Raw genomic sequence first — 24,425 nt, 5'->3', positions numbered from 1 at the left:
AAGCTGTAGGGGAGATTCTGTTTTCTTGCCTTTTCTAGCTTCTACAGACCACCCACATTTCTTGGCTCATGGCCCACTTCCATCTTCAAAGCCAGCAATGGCCAGTGGAGTCTCTCTCACATTCCATCACTCTGACTTTCTTCTGTCTCCCTTTTCCACATGAAAGGGTCCCTGTGATTACATGGAGCCTACTGGATAACCCAGCATACTCTGCCTATTTTAAGATCTGCCGATTAGCAAGCTTAATTCTACTTGCAACCTTAATTCCCCTCTCTGGGGATTAAGATATGGCCGCCTTTGGGAGGCTAGTATTCTGCCAATCACAATTCTCTGTAATTTAAATTGCAGACCTCTATGCAAACTCTAATACATCTGCTAATGTATGTCTTGCACCAAATACTCTGCTATATCCTATTTTAAACATCTCCTGCTATCAGTTGCCAACTCTTAAAAAGAACATTTTCTGCCTGTATTCAGGACCTTACATTCTGTCTTTCCTCTCAGAAACCTCTGCCTGTCATTGTTTCTCTCTTTCTCCTGAGTCTCCAACTTCCTTCTTTACTCTTTCCCATTAGTATTTAAACATGCTGAAGTCCCTCTCATGTTACCTATTTTTAAAACAGCCCGCATTTGTCTCCATTATAGCCAGACATCTTGAAAGAATGTCCACTTAGCTCCAAGCACTCCTTAAACTCCTGCCATCTGGTTTTACGGTTACATCCTCAGTAACGAGTGCAAGGCTTATCCTAGGATATGTGCTTACTAAATATTTGTTAAATTAATAACAGAATTTCTACCTAATCACCCAAGTCTATTATCAGGTCTCTGGTGATATTCTCAGTGTAAGGACTGCTCTTTGGGATTGTGTGTGTCTCAATTTACATTTGTAGTTGAGAATTGTAGTTGAGAATACCCATCATGGATCACTATATACATATATAATTTTTTTTTTTTTTTTGCAACAGTCTCGCTCTGTCACCCAGGCTGGAGTGCAGTGGCCCAATCTCAGCCCACTGCAACCTCCACCTCCCAGGTTCAAGCGATTCTCCTGTCTCAGCCTCCCGAGTAGCTGGGATTACAGGCGTGTGCCACCATGCCCAGCTAATTTTTGTGTGTTTTTTAGTGGAGATGGGGTTTCGCCATGTTGGCCAGGCTGGTTTCGAACTCCTGACCTCAGGTGATCTGCCCACCTCGGCCTCCCAAAGTGCTGTGATTACAGGCGTGAGCCACTGCGCCTGGCCTGTATGTATATATTTTCAGCAAATGTTTTATTCTGCTTGGGATGACATATGTCACTGTCCCATTAACCCCTGTTTTATATTTGTTTAGCATTTCATACTTTTTCTGATGCTTCTGCATATAATATTTTATTTAATTTTTGTCAAAACCTTCTTGAAATAGGCAGACATGGAGGTGTTCTTGTTTTAAAGGTTAAGTTCTTGAGGCCCAGAGCAACTAAGGTATTCCCCTAAATCATATACAAAGTTAATGATACATCTAGGACTAGCACTCAGGTTTCTTAACTCTTTTCTTTGAGTTCTTTTGCAGTCACATGTGATTATAGTAACATATTCGAGAGCAAAGCAAAGTATAGAAGAGATCAAGGGGAGTAGGAATCTGCATATGAACCTGTGCTTGGCTTGTTTTACAATGTCTTTAAATGTATGTTCTATGTTGCTGTGACCATCTTTTGACATGATCCCACCTGAATTCCATTGACATGATTAGGTAGTGGTGGTGAAGAATGAATAATGTGCTGGATGAAATGAGGAAAGGAGATAGTAAGGGGTTGTATGTTATTAGTATTAAGCTAAAGATTTTAGCTGAACAGCTTCAACTTTGTGGTTTGACTTAGAAATTTAGTAGTATTTCTCTTTCCAAACTCAATACACCTCTGTGTTCCAGTGCTGTGGTGAGTGACATTTTAAAGGATCTCTGCAGGAGGAATACTTAATGAAAACATGTAAAAGGATTCTTGTTGTTAAGTGTTCTTTACTGTCTCTTGAAAGGAGAGTGGGTGGTTGAGGGATTAAGAGTTGGAGTGTAGGCAAGTGATTTAAATTACTGAGAGTTTCCTACTTATCACTATTAAAATAATGTTATTTTGAATTCAGCAAGGTGAAATCTAGTTCAACTGAAGTAATCAAACTTCTCCATTCTGAGTGCTTGCTTAGTTAGAGAATTAGCTTAAATTTGATTTGATGTCGGAGACAATTTAACTCACTCCAGGTGAAGTCCGGTTTCTCTGCTACCTCATCCCAACATCCTATTCTAGTTGCTGTGTTGTGCTTTCATACCTTTGCCTCATTGTGATCCTTATATCTGGTTGCTCTCCATAGAGCAACTCTAACCAGGTTCCCCTTCCTCTTTCTGGGACCTCACACACTGACTTTTAGGTCATTTAGTTTTTATAGGCCAATATCATGAAGGCCAAGTGAAACCCTTCTAAAGAGTAGGCATCACATAAGGGCCATATTGTGAAGCAGTGATTTGAGGTGAGTAGGAATGAGGTTTCTGGCATCCAGTGGGCCTATTTTACATCACAGCTCCTCCATTGGCTTAGCTGTGTGACCCTGAGCAAATTCTTAACCTCTTCTAGCATTAGTTTCCTCATCAGTCTAAATGGGATCATAGGATCTCCTTCTTAAGGTGGTTGCCAGAAATAAGTTAGTTAACCTAAATAAAGTACTTAGCAGTGTATGACACATGATGAGGGCTCAGTAAATTTAGTTGTAATTATTCTTGCTGTTATTATTGAAAGAGAACTGGATACAGTTAGGAATTTTTGTGTGAGCCTGGGAAAGTTGCTTTACCTGTTGGGACCTTATTTCTTTCATCTATGAAGTGAAGGTACTGAGAAGGAGTACTGTCATGTGGACAATTGATGGACCCTATTCAGGCCTGATTATGTTAATGTTTCTTCTGAATGCATCTGAATCCCAGTTTTTTCAGCTCCATCTTCTGTAACCCAAGAAGCCTCTTAATTCTTCCTCATCACTCATGCTGTCCTCTGCTCATCAAAACAACTTGTCCAGATATCATATCCCTTTAGGTTCTTTTAGATTAGTAAGCAATTTTATGCAAATGTGCTCTAAATAAACAATACTGATGAGTTTTGTGTAATAGTTTAACATCTTACTTTTTTAGATAGAATTTTTAAAACCAGAAGGATCTTTACGGTGAAGTTTTATTTTTTATTATTATTTTTTTTTTTAACTTATGTTTCTCAAATTTTCTACCAAAGCCTGGGCATTTAGAAAACATGTCCCTAATTGACCCTCCCATACCAGCTCCAATCATAAAATGTCTTTAAATTATCATATTGTATCTTCATATTCATTTAAACTTTATATTCTATTCCATAATATAGCTATGTTTGTTATAATATTAAAACGTTTTAAATTATACATCAGTTCTTATTTAACTCCTAACCTGTTTAAGCTTCTAGAAAAAATGATGCCTCAAAATGTGTGCCATATTTATCTTGAGGCTTTGAGTACCTCTGTAATCTAATTTAGAGCAGTAGGGTGATCTAAAGGTGTGTGGCTCTGAAGATGTGACTTACTGGGCACATCACAGACCTGGGCACATCTATGAGGGAGATATTTTTGACTGTTGATCAAATTACTTTGGGAAGTTGACTTGGTAGCATTGAAGAGAGTTTTTATTTATTTATTTATTTATTTAGAGACAGAGTCTTCCTCTGTCACCCAGGCTGGAGTGCAGTGGCACAATCTTGGCTCACTGCAACCTCTGCCTCCTGGGTTCAAGTGATTCTCATACCTCAGGCTCCTGAGTAGCTGGGATTACAGGCATGTGTCACCACGCCTGGCTAATTTTTGTATTTTTAGTAGAGACGGGGTTTCACCATGTTGGCCAGGCTGGTCTCGAACTGCTGGCCTCAAGTGATCGACCCGCCTGGACCTCCCAAAGTGCTGGGATTACAGGCATGAGCCACCGCGCCCGACTTGAAGAGAGTTTTTAATTGCTATGAGTTGAAAACAGACAATCACCACTGATCCAATATCTTTGGAAAAGGTTAAGGGAATAGCCCTTTTCCTCTTAGGACATGTGTACTAACTTGAAAATTCTAAAATGTTCCCAGATTACTGTAATTTAACTTTTATAGCTTTGGGATATGTGAAATATGGACTTGTGGAAACCTATTTTCTTTCTTTTAGGAGAAGAGGCTTTCTTAGATTATCTTCTGATCTCTTCTTATCTTTGCTTGCAATTGCAGAGTGGCATGGTAAAACAACAACTAGGAGACCTGATACCTGTTAGCAATGGGGCCTACAGCAAATAATTTCTCTAAGCTTGACTTTCTTTATATATATAGGTTTTATGATTTCAATGATCTCTCAAATGAGATCAGGTGTGTGGTTTTATGTTCCTTCTAGCAGCCACTACTTTCTTGTCTATACTACTTATCTCATCTGTAATTATTGATTTAGTGTGTATAATTTCTATAAGACTGTAACCTTCATATACAATGGGTGTTTTGCTCACAATTATATGCCAAGTACCTTCTACATTGCCTGGAACATAGTATTCATTTATCCCCAAAATATATTTTAATGCCTACTAAATGGCAGGTACTGTTTTAGGCACTGGAAAATACAGCAGGAGTATATTAGTCAAGGTCTCCAATCTCATGCAGTTTAGATTCTTAACACATTCCTGTTCAGTAGAACATCTGTGGTGATGGAAATTTTCTTTACCATCTTGTCCAGTATGATGGCCATTAACCACATGCAGCTATTAAGCACTTGAAATGTGGCAGGTGTAAATGAGGAACTGAGTTTTTAACTTGGTTTAATTTTAATTAATTTAAATCGCTACGCATGTCCGCTGGCTACCATTTTGGGCAATATTGTGCTAGAGGACTAAGGCATTAGAGACAGAGATAAATAAGAAGATAAATAAAATTTCACATAGTGATAAGAACTGAGAAGAGAGAAAACAGGGTGATGAAAAGATAACTAGGGAAGAATTCTAGGTAGGGTGATTCTAGTTGAGTAGGCATCAGTAAATATAAAATAAATGAATTACGAAGTTTTAATTTTAAAAACTTTGCTTTTTGGTACTTTTGCTTGGGAGCTGTTAATTGGTGATCTAGTGTTTTCCTATTTGGAAAACAACCCCAAAAATCCCGAAATAAACTCTCATGTGTCTGTCATTTTATTAACTGCAAACATATTTTTTCTAGCCCTGAACTATCTTCTCCAGTTCCTGTTGGTGATACTTCAACATTGGGAGGTATACTTTTGTGTCTTTATTCACTTTTCTTTTAAAATTATTTATGGTTTAAGACAGCCTCACAAACAAGAACATTTTTTGCAGCTCACTTTTTAAAAATATCAGATTTCTCTCTTTTAATACGTTTTTCAAGAGTCTCAAGAAAAAGTAATTTTTAAAAATTTATTTTATGGCATTATATTGTGGGTACCTAAAAATCCTTAATCGTTAAGTATATAATACAAGTCAGAACACCACTTAAAACAAATGTATGAGCTAATGGATTATTTTAAGGCAAACACTCTGTAGCCACCACTAATGTCAAAACGTGGAACCATTCTAACGCCACCATTTGTCATTTGTCCTGTGAGAGTTTCCCAGAGTAAGGATTTTCTTATTGCGTTCTGTGGTATAGTTTAACATGTTCCTTTGCCCAGTATATTTCTTGTAAATTGGTAATTCATTTCTTTATTTTTAATTAAAAAACCCCACAAACTTCTCTGTGTTAGAAATTTCAAACATCTACAAAAATAGAATAACATGATAAGGTCCAGTTTTAACACTTGTCAATTCACAACCAATTTCCAACCTTTACCCACTTCTCCTCTCTGGTAGAGGAGTTACTTCTTTTAGTATGTGTCCCCTTTACTAGACAGCTCCTTAAGTATAGGAATGTTGTCTTTGTGTTCCTAGTGTCTTGTGCAGAGTCTGGCATGTAGTAGGTGCTCAATATATGCTTGTTGAACATACCACAATTATTTCTTGTTCTGAGAAGACTCCATACAAATATGTCTTGAGGTTAGAATGCACTGAATTTCCAGGACAATAAAACAAACTATTTATAGGAATGGTTTTTGAAGTCAGTTCCTTATTTCCTGATAGGAATTCTGACTTAATCAGGGACTGAATTCATGCATATGTTTTTGCTTTTCTTCTTAGACACTACTCTCAGTGTTCCACATCCAGGGGTGGACGCCTATGAAGGTGCCTCAGAGAGCAGCTTGGAAAGGCCAGAGGAGAGTGTGAGTGATGCTCTGTTTTGTTACTTAGTTTCTAACATGGAACATAGAGATTAAGAGAGAGTTTATCTCCCGTTGCTGGACTACACAGGACTTCACATAGTATCCTGTTAGAAAAATGACATGGATTCTAAAACCAGTACATTAAAAACAATTTTGAGATTCCTTGGAGAACTGAGTAAATCTGCTCTTATTGGTGAGTTTTTGGTGAGAGAGGGCTTCGAATTATAAATGAAATGGACTGTCATTGAGGTAAGTCCACTGCCTCTTGTGGCCTCTGTGACATGATTTACTATGGTGGTTTTGCCTATGTTCTTCTAACCCTTAATAGGCCAGATCTTAGCCTTCTTTAGTGGATAAGAATATACATTTTATGTAGTTTAAAAGTCAAAAATTACCATGCATTGTGAATGTACCGTTATTAATAGAAACCTGTCCACTAAACAACACTAAATCCTATAGCTGAGTCTTTATCACAAAAGATATATACAGATTAACAAAAAAATTAGACATTGCCCAGGAATATAGAAACATTTTGTTAGATATTTAAATTCTGCATTTAAAAAATTAGGGGGTTCACAAATCCTGTTTTTTTTTTTTAATATAGAGCAAACTCTGACAAAACATATCCACTAGGAAGATGCAATTTAGTTATCTTGCACCTTCACTTCCCAACGTGAACATTTTAACTTACATGAAATCAGGTTAAGTCGCTCCACTCTGCCTCATTACCCTCCCTGTCACTGAACAAGGCTGGTGGTAATCCCTAGAGTGGTTACCTGAATCAATACTTTTATCTTAAGTACAACCATGTTCCAAGTAGATGGTGCTAGCAAATATTGGCATTTGAGAAATATTTGTGAATGAATGAATAAAAAGTGATACTGCGGCTCTGAACTTGAGGCAGAATAGTTATGATTTAGATCTGGAGACATTTATAGAATGAGATAGAATTCAGTTTAATAGAAATTAAGGAATTGTATGCAATCAATTGGAATGTTAATATCCAAAACAGAGGATTTAAGCCAATTTATAGAACCAGTAGGAAAACAAAACAATATAGAGATACCTAACAAAAATTGGATTGCTGTAGCTCTGGTTCAAAATGAAGCCCAAGGTAGTTTTATTGTGCAGCTATTTTCCTATTGCATTTTCCCATCTACTTTTCTAGAAATTATACACCATATTTCGGTTCTGTTGGGATTTATCCTATAAATTATAATGTGTATTTAACTTAACAAATTTTAAGTTTTTCAACATCTTTATTCTTATCCTGAGCAACGTAGGAACATTGGAACATTGTAATTCAAATGATCATTTTGCTGACCTGTATGCTGCTTTTCAGTATTTTTGTTCTTTCTCTTTTTTTATTCTACTAATTAGACTGTATTATATTCTACATATACAGCTAAAATTTGTTTAAGATTTACCCAGATGTTTACTATTTTATTAATTTAATTTTATTTATTTATTAATTTTTTGAAATGGAGTCTTGCTCTTCACCCAGGCTGGAGTGCAGTGGATCTCGGCTCACTAAAACCTCCGCCTCCCAGGTTCAAGTGATTCTCCTGCCTCAGCCTCCTGAGTAGCTGGGATTACAGGCGCATACTACCATGCTCAGCCAATTTTTGTATTTTTAGTAGAGATGGGGTTTCAGTTGGCCAGGCTGGTCTTGAACTCCTGACCTCAAGTGATCTGCCCACCTCGGCCTCCCAAAGTGCTGAGATTACAGGTGTGAGCCACTGCTCCTGGCTATTAGCCTATGTCTTAAAGTCTACCCAATTTGTTCCAAAGTCAAATACAAAATAATAAGGTTATCTTCAGAATCTGCCTTTAGCACAGTTCTGACACACTGAAACAATCAATAAATGTTTGTTGATCGAATGAATAAGCCTTGACATTTATTGTTCTTTCTCTAAAAATGCAGATTAGCAATGAAATTGAGAATGTGATAGAAGAAGCCACAAAACCAGCAGCTGAACAGATTGCAGAATTCAGTATCCACCTTTTGGGGAAGCAGTACAGGGAAGAACTACAGGATTCCTCCAGTTTTCACCACCAGCACCTTGAAGAAGAATTTATTTCAGAAGTGGGTGATTAAAAAAAAACAAACAAGACAGTATGCTTGCTATGTTAGTTTCCCATATCACAACACTGTTTAAAGATAGGTTTAGGTTTCAAGTTGTTTGTCTACTTGGTTCCTGGAGTGGTTACTTAGCCATTTCTTCAGAAAACTCTGTGAAAAGTCACAGGACAGATGAATTCTTTCACAGAAAGAAAAATCTTGCCATCTGCTAAAAAACAAATGCAATTTCGAACTTTTGCTGCACAGCCAAGGAAGAATGTGTTCTGTGGCATGGTTTTGACTTGAAAATATTTGGAGAAATAAGCTTCTCTAAGAAACTACACACGCTGTATTGTTTTTCTTAAGGGAACATTACATTTAATGTCTTTTAATTGCATCTTTAGTATTTTTAATTGAAAATGTTTGAATAGTTAACACATAGGTAATAACTGGTACAAAATTTAGAAGCATAAAAGGGCATCCAGTGAAAAATAAATGTTTCTCCTATCCTTGGTTGGAGGTATTTTTAAAAAGGGATTTCTTTAAAGAATTGTGGATTAGACCATCCCATAACTTCACTTTCTGGGAAAATTCTATATAGGACTTAAACTCAAGACTTTTTCAGTCAAAAATGACCCATAGTCCCCGTCTAGTTTGCCTTTGCTTTTGTGCAGTAAGACATTGAATGCTTATCTACCCCTATCTGTCAGATGACAGGGCACATCATTCCTTAGTTTATTTTTTCCCGTTCCTTCTTGATGGGGTTCTCTTTAGCCAAGTTTATCAATTCCATTACCTTAGATTAATTTTCTTCCCCAGATACTGTGTCCAGATGAGAAATAAAAATGTGCATCTCTCAGCCAAAGCATTATTGTAGCCATCAGACATGGGAAGGGGAGGCCAGACAATTCATTTTCCTAGTGGTGTGGCCAAGTTGCAAGGCTGTATGGTATGTGGAAGAAATGTCAGCCAGGCCAGTGGCCACCTGGCATCAAAGAGTGTCTTTGGTTGACTGGTTTTCTCTGTCCTTTGATTAAGGAACTTTTAATACAGCTTAGTGTTTAGGTAAACAATTGCATGGAATGACTGCAGATTTAGAGAAGTCCAATAAACACTCTGAAAAATATCTTCATCAAGGACTTGATGAGGTAGGTAGCTGTTGAGGTGATTAGAGGGTGTTGAAGGTTCTGGGCCTACCATGGAACACCTCTTTCTCTGGCCTATCTCTGTACTCCCTGTCCCCTTACCTGGAATGAAATGTCTACCAATAGTCACTTTGCATGAAACAACAGAGGCAGGGGATCATGTCTCAAACTGAAGGGGATCTTCCAGCTCCCTCCCTTTAGGACACCATCACACGGATTTTTCCCTCAGCTTCTCTGGGTATTACTGGAAGACACACAGGGAGAAAGAAAGCCTGCTTGGAGGGGATGAGGTTTAGGAGCTATTAGTCTTTGTGTGTGTGTGTGTGTGTGTGTGTGTGTGTGTGTGTGTATGTGTATGTGTGTGTGTGTAAAAGGATAAGAAGTGGGGGCATGATAGGCTTGGGATAACACGAAGTACAGCATCAGAGAGGGGAAGGTCAGTGTGATGGGCCTGGGATTGTTGGTGCCTGAGGGCGGTGCCAGTGTCGGTGTGATCCTCACATAGTGCCTTGTGCTCCACAGGCGACTTTCTATTTGTTTGCTCACAGCCGTCATGTAGACAAGCATCTCTATTTTACAGATGAGGCTCAGGAGGCCAAATAACTTGTTCATTGTCATTCAGTCTCTCTAGGAACAGAAATGAAAATCAGGTCTCCTACTGCCTTTCAAAGTACTCCTTCTTCTACAGAGTCCCCTTCCTTTTAATTCAAGGGAGAAGTTATAGTGAACCTTAGTTTTCCCAGTCTTGGTCCCAATTCTAAAGCACATTTATCATGAGGCAGGGGCAATGTAATTCAATGGGAAGAATATGGGCTTCGGTGTTAGAGATATCTGGGATTGAATACATTCTGATTCAGTCACTTACCAAATGTGTGACCTTGGCCAAGTTAGTTAATATCCTATAATCTCCATTTTCTCATCCATAAAACAGGAATAATATATTATCTCTCGGGATTGTCATAGAGATTTGAAGTAAAGCAAAGCACCAGACATATTGCAGTCCTCAATACATTTTACTATTAATATCAATGTTGAAGTCAAATGACTTCACGCAACTGGATACCTATACATGTTTAGACTCCAGAGATTGCAAAGCCTACGCTAAGATGGGTTTAGTAGTAATGATAACATAGAGTTGTACAGCATTTTTCAGTTAATGGAGTGATTTTAGGCACATTTCTTTTAATATTAAAATCAATATGGTAGGTAGGCAGGGAAGTATTAGTTCTGAAAAAAGAAGGCCTGTGCGTGGACACTCTGCCAGCAGAAACAGCTGAGACTAACCCTCAGCCTTCTGATTTCTAGGCCTGTGTCTTCTACCCCTCCCCACCACCCTACAAGAATTATAACAGTTTTTTATTTCCTTTCAGAGAGTAAAACAGGGCACATTACTGTAGCCAAAGAGTTTCATTCTTTGGCTTTGGATCTTTATTCTTAAGGCATAAAGATCTTCAGTGAACCAAGATTTTTTAAAAATCCCAGTCTCCTCATATGAGGACTTGGTTAAAAGCAGATGCCCAGAGATGTTGCCAAGGTCCATTAATTTATTTCTTTGTTCTGATGTTGGCCCCATCATGACCCATTTGGTGAGGCTGTCACCTTCTGAAATGTTACAGATTAAATGTTTATTTTTGTTAAAATATGCATTTGTGCCTAACCTGATTATTATTATTTTTTTTTAGATGGAGTATGTCGCCCAGGCTGGAGTGCACTGGCGCAATCTCGGCTCACTGCAACCTCCGCCTCCCGGGTTCACGCCATTCTCCTGCCTCAGCCTCCCACGTAGCTGGGACTACAGGCACCCACCACCACGCCCGGCTAATTTTTTGTATTTTAGTAGAGACGGGGTTTCACCATGTTAGCCAGGATGGTCTCCATCTCCTGACCTCGTGATCCACCCACCTCAACCTGATTATTTTTACATCTTTAGTCCAATCTGGCATACTATTTTCCACCTCCAGTCACTAAGCTCATTTGGAGTTACATGGCTAGATTTTAAAGACTCAGTAATAAAACTGGCTCCTGCAAATGTGATGCTCATGAATTGGTCTTTTGACCAGCGGAGCTACCTGACCACAAGGCCTCTTGTCTGGGTGTTGAGTGTGTTTGTGGTTCTCTTTCGTTGGAGGAGCAGGAAACAGATGCCAGCAGCCACTTTCACACTTACAGAAAACAAACACTAGACTGTTTTTCAGTGTGTGTGCTGTGGCCAGATTTCAAATCGAAACAATAACATTTTAAAATGCTATTACAGGCCTGTAATCCTAACACTTTGGGAGGCTGAGGCAGGTGCATCACCTGAGGTCAGGAATTCGAGACCAGCTTGGCCAACATGATGAAACCCTGTCTCTAGTAAAAATACAAAATTAGCCGGGCATGGTGGCACACACCTGTAATTCCTAATTCCAGCTGCTCAGAAGGCTGAGGCAAGACAATTGCTTGAACCTGGAAGGTGAAGTTTGCAGTGAGCTAAGATCGCACCACTACACTCCAGCCTGGGCGGCAGAGTGAAACTCCATCTCAAAAAAAAAAAAAAAAAAAAAAAGAATAAAATAAAATAAAATGCTATTACAGCTTCTTTTGAAACAATTTTTTTTTCACATTTCATCACATAAGGGAAAAACAGTGCTTTGCCAACAAGGAGTATGCTTTTTATAATTTGGAAAAAATTAATATTAAAGCACATTAAAACCTTAAAAGACAAAATGAAAAAGAAAAATGTGGCAGTGTTTAGGTAAAATTTTTTCTTTCACTTTCTGACCTGGGTATGCCTAGGTAAGTGTATAAGCTTCTAATAGTTGTGAACAGTGCAGTTTTTATTCTACTCTTAAAAGCATTATTTTCTATATATTTTTCCATATTTTTACATAGTTATCATTTTTATTTGTACTTTTAACAGGTTGAAAATGCATTTACTGGGTTACCAGGCTACAAGGAAATTCGTGTACTTGAATTTAGGTAAATAGACTTATCTAAATATGCACATTTTCAGTAGCATTCTTTATTCTGAATGGAATGTCCATTATATTTATCATACATATTCTAGCAATAAATGATTTGAATGCTGTAACTCAATGCTATTTCTGGTAAATTAGTATTCTTGATGCCAGTTTTTCAGGTGAGAAAATTGAGTTAGAAAAAGACCAAATAATAACTCAAAGAGATATATTAGGTCTAAAATTGGCTTAGTTAAGAATTCAGGAATTCATGTCCGCAGCTTGCTGCTGACAAGTTATGTAGGTCTTATTTGGCACTGGTAGAAGCCTGAAGGTAGACGAGATGTGGCCCCAGTGTTTTCCTAAAGCTTGTCAGTGTGGTGATTTTGACATCTTGGTATGAGGCCACTCTGGAAGGGATGCATTAGTCCTTGTTTTAAACATAACACTTCTGAGTAAAACAGACACCTCTTTTAAAGACATTTATTCCCTGCTTAAGACTCACAGTATAACACTTGTGAACATTTACTGAGTGAATACTTTACTGAGTGAATACTTTGTATTGGGTATGCCACATTGCTGAGCTCACTTAATCTTCAGCCCTCTCAGGATAGATATTATTAATACTCATTTTTAAGAGGAGGAAACAGGTTTAAAGGGATGAAGTATTAGCCCAAAGTCAAGAGTTTGTAAACTGGGGTGGAGGAGGAGTTTTGAAACAGAGCAGCTGACTTTATAGCTTTTCTTGCTCTGAACCTTCATGCTAGACTCAATGCCATGATTTAGGTGATGCTCTAGCCCAAGTTTAGACGTTATCCATCTCAACTTTGGCTTGTTCTTGACAAAACTTCTGAGTTTACCAGAAATAACAGCAAGCACTTATATAGCATTTACAGTGTGCCAGGCTTTATGTATATATGTATATTTACACACACACACTATTTAATTCCAACATCAATGCTATGAGATAGTTACTATGCTCATATTTTCCAATAAGGAAACCAGAGCACAGGGAATTTAAATAATTTTCCCAGTGTTTAGCTAGTTAGTGATGCAGGCTTAGTGGAAAGAGGCCAAATACTTGAAGTTGTCCTACTTACCTAGTCTTATATCATGACCAGTCGCCCCCATTCAACTTTAGCAGTTTTCAGACAGGATGCTGCCTCCAGTTGTGTGCTCAGATGAGAACCTGAGAATGTGAGGCCTTTGAAGACCTCCCTTATTTGGCAGCACATGAAGGGCAACACAGTCTTTGGAGCCAACTTGCCTGGCTTCAGATCCTGCCGTTGCACTTTTGGCTGGATGCTTTTGGGTGTATTTCCAGGATTTAACTTCTCATTTGTATAAAAAAGACAATTTACCTTAATCCTGCTTTATTAAAAAAATGCTTTTGAAATACCATCAGCAACTTATTTATCTTCTTTGTTCTGTGGTTTCTATACCTATATTATGAGGATACTAATAAATCTTAATGAAGAGTAAATCAATTTTTGTAAAATGCTTAGCACAGTTCCTGGCACATGGCAAGTTCTATTTAAGCATCTGCTACATAAAATAATAAATATTAAAGGTTGTGCAGTATCCTGTGGATTAGTCAGTCCTGACATTTACCTATACCCTTACTACTTTACAGTGTACCGTCTGATTTTAATACTGCATAACATATTGTATCCCAAAAAAGAAGGTTCCCAATTTTGTTAGAGCCAACAACTAGAGTCCTCTGCTGATTTACTGAAAAAAGTTTCTTTATGAAGAAATAACCATATGTGAATTATTTTTAAGTATTTTTAAAATTTAGAAGAAAGTAAAGACCATGGCTTTAAAATAAAATGCTTTTTTCACCTTTGCTCACTTCCTTCAATCTACAGGAATTTGTCAGTATCTGATACTATGCAAGCATTTTTATTTAAGGAAGCATTTCAAAGAAATTCAGAGGAAATACATAAAGAACTTGCACTTTGATGAATGATGTGACAATAATAACTGTCTCAAACTCTGTTTAATATTTTCAATTTTTGTTTTCAGGTCCCCCAAGGAAAATGACAGGTACTTTTTGGCACTTTCTCTAATGTCCATTGAATTGGGAGATAGTTTAGTAAATATGGCAGGCCGTAGGTCCAGGGGAGCATAACTCAAATCTTATATCACTTCCAATATCACTGTCTGACTTTTTCAGATCAGGGTTTGTCAAACTTTTCTATTAAGAGTCAGATAGCCAATAATTTAAACTTTGTAGGCCATATAGTCTCTGTTGCAACTACTCAATTCTGCCACTATCAGGTAAAAGTAGACATAGACAATATATTGTAAACTAATGAGCTTTGCTGTGTTTCACTTTATGGACATTGAATTTTATATAATTTTCACATGTCACAAAATATTGTTCTTTTTTTGATTTTTTTCAACTATTAAAAAATGTAAAATTCAGTAACTCTTGGGTAGTATGCTGGATTTAGCTCACAGGCTGTTTAATTTTATGTTCCTGGCTTATTTCACTTATCATAATGTCCTCCAGTCCATGCGTGTTGCTGTGAATCACAGGATTTCCTTCTTTTTATGGCTGAATAGTATTCCATTGTGTATGTGTAACTGAGTGGAGGCTTCGCTGCTCACTGCTTGCAAAGCCAGTAACAAGGACAATGTGCAGTGAAAGGAAAGTGACTTTATTTCCAGAGCTAGCAGTGGGGGAAGCGGCCAGCTTAACCTCCAGAAATGATTCAAACTTCAGGCTGGGAAGAGGGGATTAAAAAGGGAAACTTGGAATGGGAGGCATGCAGGAGGGGTGCTGGGTACAAGGTCTGCATGTCTTGTTCCAGTGGTTGTCTCAAGCCATGGTCCACAGGAGCACAGCTGGCATCATCTCAACAATGGCTGGGTTGTTGACTAACTGTCTTGAGATAATCTCTGGAATTTTGCAACTGGGTCTCCATGCTTGGTCTGTCTCAAGATTAGCCCCTGGAACTTCTAAATAAGCATATAATTAGATATAAGCATGCAGTTTAATAAATGTGCATGGGGTAAAGGAGTACATGGTGGGAGATGGTAGGAGGGAATTAAGTTTCAAAGTATGTTTCAGGGCTATATTTTAAAACTAAGGGGGAAAAGGCTCCTACAGTTTGTTTCAAGGTTGCAACTTGAGACTGGGAAGAAAGGAGAAAGGAAAAAATGTTTTAAAATGCATTTGGAAGTTAAACTACTTGGTTGCATATGTATACCACATTTTCTTCATTCATTCATCTGTTGTTGGACACCCAGCTTGACCCCATATCTTGGCTGTTGTGAGTAGTGCTGAAATAAATAAACATGGGTGTGTGGATATCTCTTTGATATACTAATTTCCTTTCCTTTGGATAAATGCCCAGTAGTGGGATTGCTAGATCATATGGTAGTTCCATTTGTAGTTTTCTGAGGGACCTTCATATTGTTTTCAATAGTGGCTATACAAGTTTACATTCCCATCAGAAGTATGTAAGAGTCCCCTTTTCTCTGGATCCTCACTAGCATTTGCTATTTTTTGTCTTTTTGATAATAGCTATCCTAACTGGCATGAGATGATACTTCATTTTGGTTTTGATTTGCATATCCCTGTTGATGAAAATGTTGAGCATTTTAAAATATATTTTTTGGCCATTTCTATGTTTTCTTTTGAGAAATGTTTATTCAGATCATTTGCACATTTTTAAATTGGATTGTTTGTTATTTTGCTGTGGAGATATTTGAGTTTCTTCTATATTCTGGATATTGAGCCCATGTCAGATAAATAGTTTGCAAATATTTTCTCTCGTACTGCGGGTTACCTTTTCACTCTGTTGATTGTTTCCTTTGCTGTGCAGAAGCTTTTTAGTTTAATATAATTCCATTTGTTTATTTTTGCTTTTGTTGCCTATGCCTCTGAGGTCTTATTCATAAAATCTTTTTCAAGACCAATGTCCTGAAGTGTTTCCCCAATGTTTTCTTCTAGTATTTAATAGTTTTTCAAGTCTGACATTTAGGTCTTTGATCCATTTTGAGTGGATTTTTTTGTATAGAGTGAGAACTGAGGGGTCTAGTTTCATTCTTCTGCATATGGATATCCAGTTTTCCCAGCACCATTCATTGAAGAGAGTGTCCTTCCTGCAGTATATGTTCTTGACACTTTTGCTAAAAATCAATTGCTTGTAGACATGGATTGATTTCTGGATTCTCTATTCTGTTCCATTGATCCGTGTGCCTGTTTTTATTGCTAGTACCAGGCTGTTTTGATGACTACAGCTTTGTACTATATTTGAAGTCTAGTAGTATGATACATATCATCAGCTTTGTTATTTTTTCTCAGGATTGCTTTGGCTATCTGGGGTCTTTTGTGGTTCCATACAAATTTTAAGACTTTTTTTCTATTTCTGTGAAGAATGTCATTGGTATTTTGGTAAGAATTGCTTCAAATCTGTAGATTGCTTCAGGTAGTATGGTCATTGTAACAATTTTAATTCTTCTGATCCAGGAGAATGAGATGTTTTTCCATTTTTTTGTATCCCTTTCAATTTCTTTCATCAGTGTTTTGTAGTTTTTCTTGCAGAGGTCTTTTACCTGCTTGGTTAAATTTATTTTTATGTATTTTATTTTTCTTGTAGCTATTATAAATGGGATTGCCTTTTTTTTCTCAGCTAGATTGTTACTTGTGTATAGGAATGCCACTGGATTTTTGTAAGTTGATTTTGTATCCTGCAACCTTACTAAATTCATTCATCAAATCTAGGAGTTTTTTTTAATGGAGTCTTTGGGTTTTTCTCAGTGTAAGATCACATGATCAGCAAACAGGGATAATTTGACTTCCTCTTTTCCAATTTGTATGCCTTTTATTTATTTCTTTTGCTTGATTGCTCTGGCTAGGACTTCTGGTACTATGTTGAACAGGAGTGGTAAAACTGGGCATTCTTGCCTTGTTCCAGTTCTTAGAGGAAATGCTTCCAACTTTTCCCCATGCAGTATGATGTTAGCTGTGGCATTTTCATATGTGGACTTTATTGTATTGAGGTGCTTTTCCTCTACCTAATTTTTTGAGGGTTTTAATCATGAAGGCATGTTGAATTTTATTAAATAGTTTTTCTGCATCATTATGATGATCATATGGTTTTTATACTTCATTCTGCTGATGTGATATATCATCCTTATTGATTTGCATATGTTGAACAATCCTTGCATTCCTGGGATAAATCCTACTTGGTCATGGTGTGTTATCTTTTTGAGGGGCTATTGGATTTGATTTGCTAATATTTTGTTGAGGATTTTTACATCTGTGTTCATCAGGGATTTTGCCCTGTAGTTTTCAATTTTTGTCAGGTATGTGCCTCGTTTTGGAATAATTAAATTTTTCTGCTTTAATTTTTTTGAATAATTTCAGAAGAATTGGTATTCATTCTTCTTTAAAGGTTCAGTAGAATTCAGTGGTGAAGCAATCCAGTCCTGGACTTTTCTTTTTCAGTAGACTTTTTGTTACTGATTTAATCTTGTTACTTGTTGTTGGTTTGCTCAGTTTCTTTTTGGTTCAATTTTGGTAGGTTATATGTGTTCAGGAATTTATTTCCACTAGGTTTTCAAATTTATTGGCATATGGTTATTCATAGTAGTCTCTTTCCATTTCTGTGGTATTTGATGTGATGTCTCCTTTTTCATTTCTGATTTTATTTATTTGGGTCCTCTCTTTTTTTTTTGAATCTGTAGATTGCTTTGAGTAATGGTAGAATGCTATAGACCATTTGTCTAGCTAATGGTTTGTGGTTTGTTGATTTTTATCTTTTCAAAAAATCAACTGTTTTGTTAATCTTTTGTATATTTATTTTGGTCTCCGTGTCTTTTATTTCTGCTCTGATCTTTATTATTTCTTTCTTGCTACTAATTTTTTGGTTTGGTTTGTTTTTGCTTTTCTAGTTCTTTGAGATGCATTGTTAAGTTGTTTTTTATTTGAAATCTTTTTAGTTGTTTGATGTAGACATTTATTGCTATAAACTTGCCTCTTACTACTGCTTTTGCTGTGTCCCACAGGTTTTGGTATGTTGTGTTTCTATTTTCATTTGTTACAAGGAATATTTTGTTTTTATTTTAAATTTCTTCACCCATTGATCATTTAGGAGCATATTGTTTAACTTTCCTTTATTTGTATAGTTTTAAATTTGTCTCTTGTTTTGATTTCTAGTATAATTCCGTTGTGGTCAGATAAGATACTTGATATAATTTTGATAAAAAAATTTTTGAGACTTGTTCTGTGTCCTAACATATGGTCAGTCATGGAAAATATTCCATGTGCTGATGAAAACAGTGTGTATTCTGCAGCTGTGCATCTGTTCAGTGAAATGTTCTGTAAATGTCTGTGAGGGCCACTTAGTCTGTGGTGCAGTTTAAATCTGGTGTTCCTTTGTTGATTTTTCCTTCTAGATGATTTGTTCTAGGGAGATAATGGGGTGTTGAAGTCCTCAACTGTTATTGTATTGGGGTCTATCTCTCCATTTAGATCTAATAATAGTTGCTTTATATGTCTTGGTGCTCCATTTTGGGTGCAGGTATATTTATAATTGTTATGTTTTCTTCCTGAATGGATTCCTTTATTATTATACAGTGTCCTTCTTTGTCTCTTTTTTCAACTTTGGACTTGAAGTCTGTTTTGTCTGAGCATGGTTACTCCCACTTGCTTTTGGTTTCTGTTTGTATGGGATATATGTTTCTATCCCTTCACTCTAGATCTTTATATGTCTTTATAGGTCATGTAAGTTTCTTGTCGGCAGCATATAGTTTGTCTTTTTTTTTTTTGTTATCTTTTCAGCCAGTCTATATATTTTAAATGGGGAATTTAACCTATTTAATTTCAAGGTTATAATTCACAGTAGAGAACTTCTGTCATTTTGTTGTTTGTTTTCTAGTTGTTTTGTATATTCTTTGTTCCTTATTTCTTCTCTCATTGTTTATTTTTGTGGTTGCTTTGATCCTTTCTTGTAGTGTGGGGATGAGTACCAGGTGTCTCTAGTCAGCCATATTACTGATGTCACCCAGAATTGCTAACCTAGGTACAGTTTTCAAAATTATTCAGCATTGTCAGAAATTAACCAGCTGATAAAATTTATTTGTAACTTTTGGGTGTACTTATATTCTGAGCTGTGTATAAATGAATGTATAGCACAGAAATAGTCTATGAGATATATAACATACTGTTTCTCTCCCTCTCTCTCTCTTTTTAAGCATTTATATGCACATAAAGTTTTTTTATTTGCTCTGTACCTCTTTTAAAATGTACTCATTATTTTAATTTAGTAGTATGCATTTGAAGTGAATCAACAACATATCCATCTGATATACCCAATTTATATATTTAGCTTCAGGCTTTTTCAGTATGTATCTTCTTCCTAAAAGAAGCTATAAAAGAAGAGATGTCTGAGTTTCTCCAAAATATCCTTATTTTGGTTGATCTTGATGAAATGTGATAGCACTATTTTTAATTTTTAAGATATATATGCATCAAACAACCAATCAGGGCATCTGAGGGGAGAGAATAAGAAAGGGTAAACTTCACCCCTACATGATTGATGTCTTTGGAAATATGTACTCATTATGTTAATTTAGTAGTACATATTTGAAGTGAATCAACAATATATCCATCTGGTATACCCAATTTATATATTTAGCTTCAGGCTTTTTCAGTATGTATCTTCTTCCTAGAAGAAGCTATAAAAGAAGAGTTTCTCCAAAATATCCTTATTTTGGTTGATCTTGATGAAATGTGATAACACTATTTTTAGTTTTTAAAAAAATATATGCATCAAACAGTCAATTAAGGCATCTGAGGAGAGAAAATAAGAAAGGGTAAACTTCACTTCCACATGATTGATGTCTTTGGAAATAGCTGTCAGACACAGAAACTCTCCTCTGTATAGCAGCTGCATGAGTCCAGTTCAAAAGATGAAAGATGATGATCCAGTGGTGGTTAGTTAACTTGGAATTGCTGAGTATGGAGAGTCAGCACAGCTTTCCTCAGTCACATACTATTTTATCTACCAATGTGTATTCTGCTTCTCATGTATTTCCTTGGCCTCTTGGTTTTCTTTTATTCTGTACCTCATCCTGAGATATATTTGTACCCCATTACTATGCCAGAACTCGGTCTGTTCTGAGTCACTGATGTTCTTGGCCCTCAAAATAGATGGTTTTCTGGTATCTCAAGCACTTATTTGAGTTCCCTTTCCAGAACAAAAACATGGTAACAAATTATAACATCTCTCTGAGGCATTTTATCTTCTTTAATGAACTTATCTGTACTAGACAAGGTAGATTATAATAGAAGTATTATATTTAGATGTCCAGTGGAAACATTGAAAGGCAAATATTTTGCCAATAAAGAGTAACACCAGTAATCTATTCCAGACTGCCTGATTTGCATAGCTTTCTTGATCCAGGAACATTTCTCTTGATCTTTTCCCTATTATATTTAAAAGTCATGCAAGGCATATGGTAGGCTCCCAGTAAATGCTTGACTCTCCTTGTCTGATTTTCTGCATAGCCTAACAACCAGCTGAAGTGCTAACTGACATAGCCTTTCCTCCTCCTTCTTTTTTTTTCTTATAGTTTTTTATCTTAGAGTCATGTTTACACTAGAAGTAAGTTTAATAGGTTGTGCAAAAATCCGAAAAAGAAACTCACCTTTATGGAGAGTAGATATGGTCCATCACGCTAAGACTTGGAAGAGCATGCACATCCTCACAGAGCTGGGCTGTGGCCAGGAAACAATGTCTCTAAAATGATTAACCAGAAGATACAAATATATGAAGCTAATATGAATGTTATTTAGGGTTAAAAATTGCTCTGTTATATTTAGAGTCTGAAGATGCTTCAGATTAAGTCAGGCATATCATGTACTATTGTTTAAGTGGCATAAATTCAATTGTCTTATCTGCCTTCATTAGGGAACAAAATTGACCATTTGTTTCTTCATTATTTTCACAAGCATGTATTGAACTGCTATGGGCCAGGCATTGTGCTAGATGCTGGGGACATAGAGCCAAAAAGTAATTGTGCCTATATAGTTGGTGAGGAGATACAACATGAGCACCAACCATGTCTTCATGTTAAAAAGAAGTTTCCCTGGGAGATGACAGCTAAGCTGAAGTAAAATAGAAATAGCCAGGTGAAGAAGGTATCTGTATGTGTGTGTACATGTGTATGTGGAAGATATAATGGCTGGGAGGTAATAACAGGAATTGGAGAGAGAAGGAAATATATGTGCAAAGATCCAGAACCAGAGCAGGTGCCTATGGTCTGCCAGTCTATCAGAATGACTGAAGGCTCATAAAGAGCAAGGGGGAATATGGTGTGGTGAGTTCTGATCAGTAGGTGACCCTCTTATTGTTTTATTCTATCTTGGAACCATCATTTGATATTTTAGCATATTTTGCTGAATTGATTTCTTTATAAATAACATTGGGAATTACCTATGAATCAACATACTCAGATGTGCAAAATTGAAATACTTTAATTGCTTAGAGGATTGAGGAAAGTTCTACAGACAAGCAGATGTTCTTACTACTTAGAGCATCAGGGTGTCAAAGTGCTCACTTACTACTTTTAAGAGCCCTGAACCACTGCATTAGAAGAGGTATCCTATTATATCTGGGAGGAAAACAGTATTGAAGTCACTCAGAGTAAGACAGGAACATCAAAGAGGCCTGGCTGTTTCCTTGTATGGCAGGTGGGAGTGTCATGTTTATGGCTTTCCCTGCAGTCCAGGGTGTGTGATCTGTGCCATGTAGGCCAGGCCAGGTCCAGACCAGTGCTCCCAGGAAGAAGTCTCTTGAGACCATTCATGCTTACCAAACCATAAAAGACAACGAATTCTCTAGGATGCCCGTTGATCTATTTAAAAATGAGAAATATATGTGCCAACAGACTAATCAATTATTATAGCATTGACTGGCTCATGCATTCTTTCCTCATAAGAAAATCTGTAGGGAGTTATAATCAAAAGTTTCTTTTACAAGCTTGAAATCAAAAAGAGGAAGTTGGATGATCTCAACAGCCAGTATCATCTAGCCATGATAGCTTATTGTAGCCATCTCCAATCTAGGGATCTATTTCACAAGGAACTCCCAATATACTGGTCAGAAGCTTTCCACTAACTAGTAACATAAATTAGCTGACTAATTTCTTTTTTCCTAGACTCTATGCTATCATCCTTATTATGTTGATACTTTCCTTTAGATATGTAAATACCTTGATTGTGCTGCGGTTTTCTTTCTACCTTCAGACAAGTATATATTTCTGTTCATCTAGTAGGTACGGGGTACCTCTCTGTGCTAGGTACCAAGCTGAGCACTGGGGATAGAAACTCAAGGAGAGACTGAGACACCGTCACTGTGAACAAAATCTTTGTACAAAACAACAAGGCTAAAATAAAGAAATAGATGAGAATATATAAGTTCAGAGGAAGAAGCACATTATTTTAAATTTTATTCAATTTTTCATTAATTTATTTTTATGCTTTGTTTTGAGAATAGTTTGCTGCTGTGGAATGTCTGAAAGTGGTGAATTACTTTTACTGCACGTCTGTCTTGAGTGGTTTGTCTCTTGGAAGGTAGTATTCTCCTTTCCTCTGGAGGGATCTTGGTGTGACTTGCTGGGTTCTTACTGCCTATGATGGATGTGCTGCAGAGACTGGCTGGAAGCCAGAGTGATGACTGGTATTGAGCTGTCCTCATAATTACTTTTTTGGGTAATAGTTTAATTGAAGCTACTGAGAGGGTAGCATACTAGTTCAGAATGTACGGGCTGGAGTTGGACAGATCTGTGTTGAAATTATGACTCTGCCACATATTACATCTTAAGAAATCTAAAGGAAGTCTTTTAACTGCTCTAAGGGCTTGTTTCCTCAACAATATTCTGAAGCTAAAATATCTTTCATCAGGTTATTATGAAAATTAAATGAGATAAAGCATGTAAAATACCTATCACATTATCAGCACTTACAAACTGTTAGCTTTTAGTTAGAGAAGTCTGAGTTGGAGTCTGGAAGAGTATTTTTATTTGGTTTAAAATTTTATATTCTGATGTTATTTCTCCAAAAGACTAGTTAAGAAAATGTCAACACATCAACTCATACTTATTTATTTTCTGTCTTTCTGTCCTGTGTTCCAAGAAGTCTCCTCTTTTTTGCTTGTGGAAAGGTTGATGGAGAAAAAGCCTAATTCCCAGACAAGTGCTGTTTGTTAGTACTTGTTGAGGTTTTACGTAATTCATTAATGAGGGAGTTAGCTTTAAAAAGAGAGAGAGAGAGAGCTTGTTTCTAGAGTATCTGAAAAAGAGAAATTCATATAGTTAATTGGGAACAGATTACTAAGTTACATACAAAATTGGTTAATGCCCTGGAGGGTGGTAAAAATATAACTTTAGAGATATTTTTCCTATCAGGCCAAGAAAAAAATTACTTCATAATAGTTTTTTACAATTTAGTCTTAAACTTTATAGAACTGTAATTTGTCTAGGTTATCAAACAAAAGTATGTCTCCTGAAAGAACTGTCATATTAGAAAATACTCCAGCACAACATTTTAAAGGAAAATAATCATCAATTTGCTTTAGTACCAAGTTTTTCATAATTTTCCTACCACAATAAATAACTATGTTTCAGTACATAATTCATCTAATAACAATAATGAAGTGATGTGAGAGGATTTTGCATTGTGAGGAGGAATTAGAAAGACTGTTTTTAAAAATTAGGGGGAAAATGCTAATAGGAAAAGAAGGAAGTAGGCTCACAGTGAAGAGAGAGGACTTGCCTTTGAAAGAGGAAAGGAGAAGTGAGAAATAGGGGAAGAAGATGCTCAGATCATCCTGCAGGGTTGCCTCTGTGGCCTCCTTAGAATTCTTTTCCCTATTCTTAGAGCTATGACCCCTCATTCTCTGGGAAGGAGGAGAGGATGGCAAAAGGTTGTCCAGGGTTTTCAGAGAAAAGTGATGGAATCCATGCTCTTTGAGACTCCCCCTCTAGATCCAATGTTTGTTCTTCA

General features: G+C 36.7%; 1 protein-coding gene across 1 annotated transcript in view; it reads left to right on the top strand.

Moving 5' to 3' along the window:
- Positions 1-24,425, top strand: part of IMPG2 (interphotoreceptor matrix proteoglycan 2) — a 98,632-nt gene that overhangs the window by 38,989 nt on the left and 35,218 nt on the right. The window contains exons 5-9 of the mRNA XM_054481508.2: positions 5,210-5,259; positions 6,178-6,260; positions 8,185-8,346; positions 12,367-12,425; positions 14,429-14,449. Coding sequence (XP_054337483.1) covers positions 5,210-5,259; positions 6,178-6,260; positions 8,185-8,346; positions 12,367-12,425; positions 14,429-14,449 — 375 coding nt within the window. The remainder of the gene's footprint in view (positions 1-5,209; positions 5,260-6,177; positions 6,261-8,184; positions 8,347-12,366; positions 12,426-14,428; positions 14,450-24,425) is intronic.

Source organism: Pongo pygmaeus, chromosome 2 (assembly GCF_028885625.2).
Source record: "Pongo pygmaeus isolate AG05252 chromosome 2, NHGRI_mPonPyg2-v2.0_pri, whole genome shotgun sequence".
Lineage (NCBI taxonomy): Eukaryota > Metazoa > Chordata > Mammalia > Primates > Hominidae > Pongo > Pongo pygmaeus.
The sequence above is the reverse complement of the archived record's forward strand: the minus strand, read 5'-3'. Positions and strand labels throughout refer to the sequence as shown.